The following is a 10,459-nucleotide window of genomic DNA, read 5'->3' as shown; positions in this document are numbered from 1 at the left end:
CAAGTAAATAATCACGTGTAAAACATATAAATGAGCCAACATAGATATGATGTTCACATAAGCCGAAATGACACACGATTACAGCAAATGCATGTCACCAAAATGAATGTGGAGGCAGTGTGTGCTTATACAAAGACAATGTCGGTTTCAGGGTTTTTCCTCTGGGCCCCTGCTAAATCTGACCAGTGATGAATTGTTTAGCCACATGTTATCATTCAGCTACTGGCTGTCAAAGTGGCATCCAGCAAACGACGTGGGCTTCAGTGATAACTAGTGTAATTTCTGAGGAAGACCTGGTCTGATCAGAAGAGATGGCGTCCGTCCATCGTTGGATGGAGCAGCAGAGTTCAGGAGGCAGAGCTGCAGTCCTACATGCTTCTCTGCACTTCCATTAGAGCTGTTACCCACCAAAACCCCATATAGACTGTGTCTGCCCCCCGACCACCTAAATTAAGTCAAGAGTAAACAAAAGAGGAGTTCTACATGAAAATGTAATAAAAATTAACTCCTCCACTGCAATAGTAAGGGAAATTAAACACGGACTCTTCAACATCAGATACTTCATCGAAAGCTGTATTAGTAAATTATGGAATATCACGTTAAACCTGATATATATTTAGACATTAGATATTTAGCTTTTTTCTCGTCAACCTTCACCAACTAACTTCATTAATAGGGTTAGTTTTTTAGATGATTTCTTCATCTAAAATATCAACCTGTATTTTAGATACCATCCCAACGAAGCAGCTTAAAGAAATTTGACCCTTAATTGGTTCTTATTGACTGGATATGATCAACCTGTTGTTATTAACAGGCTATGTAATATGGTGCTTTAGAGTAGTGGTGATTAAGGCCTTCTCTTGAGCTAGGAGTTTCAGCCAGTTATGAATCTATATCCAACCTCCCCTTTCTCTTTAAAATCATTGAGTTGCCAAATCAGCTGTGTGACATTCTATGTAACAGCAGTTCATTTGAGGATTTTCAGTCAGGATTTAGAGTGCATCATCATCATGGGGGAATTGTTGGTTTCTTTGTAGATAAAAGAGTTTGGTCTGTACCAGCTCTATATGGAAAGTGTCCTGAGACAACTTCTGTTGTGATTTGGCGCTATACAAATAAATAAAATTGAAATTGAATTGAATCATAGCGTGGAGACAGCACTGGTTAAAGTTTCAAATGAGCCTCTAATTACATCAGATAAAGGACTTGTCTCTACTCATCTTAGTACATCTTAGTGCTGCATTCAACATCATTGACCATCGTGTCCTATTACAGAGACTGGAAGACATTTGCATTAAGGGAACTGCACTAAACTGGTAGTTTGTACATGTTGCTGATGATTCTTATTTTAGGGTGTGCTAAAATTAGTAACAGACTTCCACAAGTTTCTGTGCTTGGACCGACTTGGTTCACCTTTAATATGCTTCCTGAAGGCAATATTATCTGGAGACACATACATTTTCATTGCTGTGCAGATGATACCCAGCTATATTTATAACTGAAGCCAGATGAAACCAATCGGTTAACTGAACTTCAAGCATTCACCACATCACCCGAGTTCATAGACATAAAGACCTGGATCACCTGCAATTCTGTTATTAAATATGTACAAAATTAAAGTTATAGTTCTAGGCCCTAAACACCTTAGAAACTCACTGTCTATTGATATAGCTACCCTGGGTGCCATTCAGCTGGCCTCCAGCACCGCTGTAAGGAATCTGGGAGTTATCTTTGATCAGGATATGTCCTTGAACTCCCATTGAAAACAAATGTCAAGGACTGTCTTATTTCACCTTCATAACATTGTAAAAATCAGCTGCATCCTGTCTCAAAACGATGCAGAAAAACTAGTCCACAGGTTTATTACTTCCAGTCTGGGTTATTATAGTTCCTTCCTGTAAATCCCAATAAGTCTCTAAAGACTCTCCAGGTGATCCAGAACACTGCAGCACTGGTTCTGACAGCCTTTCTCTGTCTGATCTGCTCTGCATGGAAAGTGTCCTGAGACTACTGCTGTTGTGATGTGGCACTATCTGAAACATATTGACTTACGAATTGGGCTATAAAATGTCAACAAAATGTGAAAAATGGTCATCACAATTTCCCAGAGCCTAAAGTGACATCTTCAAATGACTTATGTCATCCAGCCAACAGTCCAAAACCCAGAGTCATTTATGATAATAAATGCAAAAGCAACAAATCGTCACATTTAAGGCAATTATGCCAATTATTTTCTTTAAATCAGTGAATTGATTGACTTTGGTAGTTCTACATGAAAATGGGCAGAATCGTAGCCACAGTCACGGGATTGAAGTCCCTGGATTTTGCGATGATGGCGTTCAAGTGCTGCATCTGTGGCTAACGGCATGACATCAGCAGAGGGAGGGGCATAAACAACCAGGACAATGGCATGAGATAACTCCTCACAAAAATATGACCTAGTGCTCATGGCAAGCAGTTCAGCGCTTGGCCGACACACACGTTCTTTAACCGTGATATGACCTACGATTGCTTCATCTTTTCTTAACAAGATTAAAAGGTCACTTCTGAAAATCAACAATGACATATTTTATGATAATTGGGCAAGTTTTGATAATTTCTTCAGTAATTTTCCAAATTAGTTTTTTCATTTCCACATTTTACACAATCGACATGGGACATCTTAGGGCTGTCATTGTTCAGGGCTCCCACATATAAACACACACAACAGGTACGTTTAAGTTTGTACTCATGGTTCTTATGATTCGATTGATGCAAACCATTTCAAGACACCATATCACTATAGTTGGTACAATAAATGTGAACATCAAACTATATATATACTATAATTAAAAAATAGAGGCAACTCACAAATGGAGTCTTAGTAATCCACCAGCCAATAAGACATCGACAAAATGATCTGGTTTCATTGGCAAAGGTCCAGACGATCCAGTCCAGTAAAATATTTAATCCAGAACACTACAACAGTCCGTGGAAAGCTGTTTTATCATTTCAAAGTAGTTGCCAGTTGTCCTAATATTCCACGTTTTCTCTATATGTGTCGGTGATATATTGGTTTTAAAATGGCTGCTGCAGTCTGACCTTTCGATTGACACCTCACTTGACCAATTAGCATCCTCCATGTCATGTCTACAGCCAGCTATAGCCAGTGAGTTTACACTGAAAGCAAGTGCCTCATTCTCTTCTTTTATATAATGCTCTAACCAGTTGCAACCAATCGTGTGTAGCCAACAAAATTCAGAAAATTCTATCCAAATCGAGCAATGAAAATGGATGTAAACACAAGGTTTGCAATGATCGATATTGTAAATGGCCTCAATATAAATATGTATGGCCTGAATAGTTATAGAGACCTAAAATATGCATATAGATGGCCTAAATATTAACTGCCTTGATAAAAATATAGATTTGTATCTGGATAAATATATAGCAAATGGCCTTTTTTTTGGAGAACACAGACATACCATTAGAAAAGCATAAGTAAAATAATCCTTTTCTGTGGTTTTATTTTCAGTTTTTATTGAGCTTGGACTAGAGTAAGGCTTCTTGTTGTTGTCTTGTTGTTCAGTCATTTGTCTAGAAAAAAATATTCAGGTGAGAATATAAACCCTCTGTTTCAGTGTGTTCAAACTTCTATTATCCAATGCCAGCAGCACTTACTGTGATTCTGACTGCTGGAGCTGAAAGTTCAGAGTGTTTCCTTTTAAAAGAGACCAAAACCATGCAGGTACTCCACATGGTTCAAGAACAGCCCTCAGCTTGCTTCAGGTGTGTCTTGGAGAGGCGTCCTGGGCTCATTGTACAGGTCTGGAAAAGGTGCTATTGATATAATTTTATCGATGTAATTATGAACACTTCATGGGCATTAGTGGTGTCTTTATACGGACTGTCAATGTTGGACAGGTGCTCACATCTGTCTCTCACTTGACACTCAACTGTCGCACACCTGTTTGACTGTTTGATTACAGGTGTGTTGACTGACTGAACTGAATTGAACATAGACTGAATACAGACACATGTAGCTTAGAAGAGGTAATAATATAACGCATATGCTAGAACTTAAATGATTAACTGATTAGTTAAAAACAAGCAGTCATTATTTTGATAATTAAGAATTCCTCAAGTTTAAACTCAGTTTCCAGCCTCTCAAACCTTGAGTGTCAGACAACTGTTTGACATTTTGTTGATGATAAAAATCGTCCAAATTAAATAATAAAAGTAGCTGTTCTCTCTCCTCTTGGTTGCTAGGTTACAGGATGGCGTGTCCACAGCGTTGCCCCGACGACGTGTACAAAGTGATGCAGCGGTGCTGGCAGTACAACCCTGAAGACCGCCCCAAGTTTTCTGAGCTCCAGCGAGACCTTGCTGCCATCAAGAAGAAGTGATGACATCATCACACTCCTCGCTGCCATCAGAAAGCGATGACACCATCACACACCTTGCTGCCATCAAGAAGTGATGACATCATCACATACCTCACCGCCATCAGGAAATGATGACATTATCACACACCTCGCCCATCAGAGAGAAGTGATGACATCATCACACACCTTGCTGCCATCCGAAGGGGCGTGTCTTTTCAGAAACAAGAAATGTTTTTTAAAAAAACACAAGTATTGAAGTGTTAAGTATTAATACTTATTGAGCCAACAATTCAGAGACCAAAGTTTCCGTTGCGTCTGCAGGTTTTTAGGATTTTTTTAATCACGGCTAAAACATGGCGTGGATTCAGTCCAGGCTGAGCGTGTCAGCGACACGACAAAATACTACAAGGAAATAAAGTTAACATTTAAAATCACAGAAATGATGAAAATGTTAGTGCACTTTCCTGATGTTGATGCTGTTGATATTTAGCTGATGTTTAAACTTCAGCATAAAGACGACCAAACACTACTGTAGCTTTTACTGTCAGGTGCTAATGAAGTGTACAGGTTAGCGTGGATGTAGCTACCTACGTTAGCCGCTTAAACACTTAAAAAGGTCAGAAATTCCATGAAATCACCAGCCGTGACACCCGTCAAGATGTTGACGTTCGACCCATGAGCACGCAGTACTCATTACTACGTTATTACTTGAGTACTCCAGTACTAATGGGTCAGGTGTGTGAACATGGTCAGATGTGGTCTGACTACACTTCGCTCTGCGCGTACCAACACGTTTCACGTATTGATCAAGAATTGAGTTATTGTTTCAGTATCAGACGCTAATTTCCAGCAAACTGTAAAATGTTGTCTTTCTTCCGTCTTTGCTCTCACCTTTGGAGGCTCAGCCAATCACTTTTGAGCCCTGCTTGAACTGTCAGATGGAGGAATCGCTGACCTCAGGTGACCAGCATGTTTGAACTCGGCCTTCAGACAACGTGACTCTGAGCTTTAAGTTACTCAGCAATTCGAATTCGACGCAGTTAAGCCACATCTCTGTTGTACCACCTGCTGCTGCTGTAACTGTAGCAACAGCTTAAACACTAAAATCATTTCCTCTGCTGACGACTGCTGTTAACACTAACATCACTTCTGTTTGCTAGTTTTACACCTTTACAGTTTCTATTTGTATTTATTATGTTTTTATCAGTTTTGTTTCTCAGATTTTCTGTCAAACTGACGTGAATCTGAAGGAAAAATTACCTTTATTCTCAAAAACTGACTGTCAGTCATCACACAGACCACGCCCACACCTACTTTTTTGAAGGACAGTTTTTTTTTTTTTTTGGACGAATTTGTAATTTCAAGTATTTTGTTTTCAGCTAGAAAAAAAAAAATAAAACTAACATTCCTGAACATTAAAAAATGAAGCAAATATTTTTTTAGAAAAGGGGCCGAAGTGAAAACATTTGCTTTCAGAAGAACTTTTAAATTTATCAAAAGCAAAATTTAATCGAAGTTTCTTTCTTTTTTTTTTAAGTAAAAAATTCATCCAATCAAGCAGCTCCAAAACAATTCCAATTTAAAATAAATAACTCCTATATTTTCTGGTTGTCATCATGACTGTTGGACCACTTGAAAATGTTTTGAAAACAAAGTTTAATATAAATATGTAAAAACTACCAAAATAAAAGTATCTGTGCATATAAATTGGTCAACATCACTTCCTGGACTGTGAGGGTGGAGCCTAATTGTTTCCAATGTCAGAGCACCGCCTACTGTTACTGTAAATAAATTCAAGATGTTGTTTGTTTGTTTTTTTTTCTTTGGTTCAAAATCTGTTTTTATAGTTTTTTTTTGTTTTCAAACACTAATTGTTTATCTTTTATATTTGTTTGAACTCCTTATAAAAAATACTATCATAGCATTTATTATGAAAATAAAACAAATCATGCAGACCTCGTGTGAAATCATTTGACATTTTTGGTTTTGGTTTAAAAACAAACAAGCTTTAAGAGTTAAAACACGTTTATTTTTCTCATTGAAACTTTGTCATTTTACTAAATGAAAACAAACTAAATTTGTTCAGAACAAATTCAGAATATTTCAGTGTAAAATACTGCTAAGTTAAATCCGAACTTTATTTATGCATTATTATTTGAGTGACTTCCAATGAACTGACATTTAGAATGAATTGAAACTTATTTATTTTTAACATTTTTGTTTAATTACCAGTAATACTTGAACTTTTTTTAACTTGCAAAAGAATATTAAAATTCATTTCAAATACATTTCTGTGAAAACATTTTTCTTTGTTTCCATCAAAATACAAACTAAACATTCTTACTTAAAAGATGTTTTTATGGCCAATAAAATGTTAAACATTTTTACGATATTTATTTAATTAATTTAGAGCAAAAATATCTCATAACATCTACCCTCTTCCAAGTCTGTGCTATCTTTTTAGAATTCATTTTCCGACTCAGGGTAAAAAACTGAATCAGAAGCAGCCTTCTGCCAGAGTTGAGTGTCTGGAAAAGACTGTGTCCAGGGTGGAAGAGCTCAGCTGCAGTTTTTCTTGCCCTCCTCAGCTTCCTGGAGGCTATGCAGAGGGGGCAGACTGCAGCCAGTCACCCTCTCAGCAGTGCAGATGATGCGCTGCAGTCTTCTCTTGTTGCCTCGAGGATGGACTCAATGATGGCTGAATAGAAATGAACCAGCATTGGCATGGGCAGGTCACGTTTCCTCAGTTGCCATAGGAAGTAGATCCTCTGGTGGGCTTTCTTGATGAGGGAGCTAATGCTAGATTCCCACTTAAGGTCCTGGGAGATGACTGTGCCCAGGAAGCGAAATGATTCCACAGTGTTCACTGGGGAACCATGAAGCGTGATGGGGGCCAGTGGTGCTGGAGTTTTCCTGTAATCCACAACCATCTCCACAGTTTTTGCTGCGTGCGCCAGCGTATCAGCCTGTCAGTTTCACTCCTGTATGCAGACTCGTGTCCATCCGAGATGAGACCGATGAGGGTGGTGTTGTCTGCATACTTCAGGTGCCTGGCAGACTGGTGACTGCGGGTGCAATGGTTGGTGTACAGGGAAAAGAGCAGAGGGGACAGAACACAGCCTTGTGGAGCACCAGTGTGGCTGCCTGAGACATGCCTGCCCAGCTTCACATGCTGCTTCCTGTCGGACAACCCTAACCTGAAGTCCACAAAGAGTAACCTGGCATAGGTGCCCTGCAGTGTCCAGGTGCTGGAGGATGTGATGTAGAGCCATGTTCACTGTGTCATCAACAGACCTGTTGGCTATGTAGGCAACTTTGTCCTTCATGTGGCATTGGTAAGTTCATCGCAGCTCCCTGGTGAAAATAATTAAAAAATGTTATTAGGCTGTTTTCATTTCAACTCTCCTTCATACAGTCTATGTCGCCGTGATTCATCTGCAGTTCATTATTACCCAAAGAAAGTCATCACACATGAAAGTTCTGGATTCATGTTCATCGTCTTTCTGTGCAGCTTTATGGCCCGTTACTGTGTTTACTCATCTGTATGAAGTTTCAGATGTTGATCAGTCATTTTTCATGAGGTTATTGATCACATTGATTCATCTCAAGTTATCTTATGATCATATTAGAGATTATGAGAAAATTTCTGGGTGAGGCTAATTGTTTAAAACTGGACTGAATGCAGTTTAGAAGTGAAGAAACAGCATTTCAGTGATTTGAAATTTACTTCAGTTTCTAGTGAATGTTGCGTTGCTGCTTTTTGTTCTTGTCAGGTCACAGCGGTACAGCATGAATTAACTTTGGTGAACATTTTAACCATGCATAAAAAACACCAATGCCGTATCCTGCCTGTTTAACAAAAGCCAGCCGAGGACCTCATGCAAACTTCAGACCAGCAGACACTTTTTTTATATTTTTGCAGGTGATGACGTGAAATATAACGTGAGAGATTAAACAGCTCCCAAACTTTGACAGTAGTCTGTGCGAGGGTGGCATAAAGCGGCAAAGAAAAAGTTGCAACGCTGCTTTGAGAAGCAACAAAGGCCAACAGAACCTGACTAACAGAGCCGATATAACGTGGGAAGTACCTGAGAATATTCCTGTGCTGTAGCGGGAGAAAAACACAGAGTTCAGGGTCAGGGTCAGGACCAGGATCGGGATCATGGTCAGAGTCACAGTGCAGGGTCTGGGTCAGGCACCAATGATGTTCTCAGCAATCTTTATAGTCCGCCACAGTCTGTTCTGGTCCTGTTTGGTGGCAGACCCAAACCAGACGATGATGGATGTGCATAGAACAGACTGGATTATTCCTGTGTAGAGCTGGATAAGCAGCTGTAATGGCAGGTTGAACTTCCTGAACTGATGGAAGAAGTACATCCTCTGTTAATGATTCAGGCTATGTTTGAAATCCACCTTAGGTCTTGGGATATAGTGAATTCCAGAAACCTTAAGGTTTCCATAGTAGAAACAGTATTGTGGAGGATTATGATGGGGGGCAGTGTTGAGGGGCTTGTCCTGAAGTCCACCATCATCTCCACAGTTCTGAGCATGTTCAGCTCCAGGTTGTTCCGATGCACCAGAGGACCAGCTGTTCCACCTCCCTTCTGTATGTAGACTCGTCATTGTCTTGGATGAGGCCGAGGACCGTTGTATTGTCTGCAGACTTCAGGAGTTTAACAGATGGGTCTCCTTAGGTGCAGTAGTTGGTGTGGAGGGAGAAGAACAGTGAGAAGAGCACACATCCCTGAGGGGCTCCGGTGCTGATGGTCCAGATGCTAGATGTGATTTTTCCCAGCCTCACCTGCTGCTTCCTGTCTGTCAGGAAGTCTGTTATCCCCCAACAGGTGGAGGCTGGCACAGTGAGCTAGGTGAGTGTAGATTGGAGGATTTCAAGGATAATGATGTTGAACCTGAAGTCCACAAACAGGATCCTTGCAGGATCCCCAGGGACATACCCTGGGTAGTCGAGGTTGTGCAGGATATAGTTCAGTCCCATACTGACCGTATCCTCCACCAATCTGTTTGCATGGTAGGCAAATTGCAGGGGGTCTAGCAGAGGGAATGTGATGTCTTTCAGCTGAGCTCAAAGGATTTCATCTCCAAAGACGTCAGTTCAATTCAATTCAATTCAATATACCTTTATTAGTCCAGCAAGGGGAAATTCCAATTTACAACAGCACCAGTAAAAGATAGATTAGATAAAAACAGTAAGTCTATACAAAAGAGTGTAATAAAAATAGACATTATCTTAAATGATAAATTGTATTTGCAGACTGTTATGTACAGGATGGATTGCACAGATTATTGCACCAATTATTGCCCAGATCATTGCACAGATAATTTACGGATGATTTACAGATAATTTGCAGATTACTTTGAGCAGTTTTTGTTGTATAGTCTGACAGCTGCAGGAAGGAATGACCTTCAGGGTGAATGGTCTGTAGTCATTTGATCCTGAGATGGAGGATTTGGAGTTTTTGAAGTTTTGAAGCAAAGAAGAGAAACGAACGCTTGTTTCCATCCAGTCCTGGTGTGTTTTCACAGTCTGAAATCAACACAAGCCAACATTTGAAAGAATAGATTACCCCGCCGCAGGGCGGCTTTGGCTCAGATCGAGCAGGTCGTCTTTGTCTTTGGCTGTACCTCCCCCGTGCTTCTTCTCTATCAGTGATGAATTATCACAAACATCAAGTGTGTGAGGTAGTGTAACCAGAGGGTCTACAATGAAATAGGAGGCAGACTCAGAAGGCTCAGCTGAAGGTCCCCATGGCTGGACATTTTATTTACAGGTGCTTCCAGGAAATTGCAAAACAAGACAAAACAAAACAAAACAAAACAAAACAAAACAAAACAAAACAAAACAAAAAACACTAAGCAAAAACTATAAACATAAGGAACTGAGAAAAAAATTAACTCATTACAGTACAACTCACAAAACAACGGCACAAGCCCTGGTAGCTGCCGTGCATAACCTTCTCACTCTGGACTCTACAGACAACTCCTTTTATCCTTCCTTTTCAATCCATTAGAGGTAACAGGCCCCTACCATCCTCTCTTCAGGGTGGGCAAACAAACTATCCTAGACCCAGGACATA

The 10,459-nt window shown here is 39.9% G+C and overlaps 1 protein-coding gene across 2 annotated transcripts in view; it reads left to right on the top strand.

The window, feature by feature from the left end:
• fer (fer (fps/fes related) tyrosine kinase) overlaps nt 1-5,801 on the top strand; it is a 27,000-nt gene extending 21,199 nt beyond the window's left edge. For both annotated transcript variants that reach the window (XM_070989126.1, XM_070989127.1), the window contains one exon: nt 4,249-5,801. In XM_070989126.1, the coding sequence (XP_070845227.1) occupies nt 4,249-4,385 (137 nt within the window). In that variant the 3' untranslated portion in view covers nt 4,386-5,801. The remainder of the gene's footprint in view (nt 1-4,248) is intronic.
• Nucleotides 5,802-10,459: the final 4,658 nt, after the last annotated feature.

The sequence above is a fragment of the Chaetodon trifascialis genome, chromosome 20 (assembly GCF_039877785.1).
Source record: "Chaetodon trifascialis isolate fChaTrf1 chromosome 20, fChaTrf1.hap1, whole genome shotgun sequence".
NCBI lineage: Eukaryota > Metazoa > Chordata > Actinopteri > Chaetodontiformes > Chaetodontidae > Chaetodon > Chaetodon trifascialis.
This window is presented reverse-complemented; position numbering and strand designations above follow the sequence as displayed.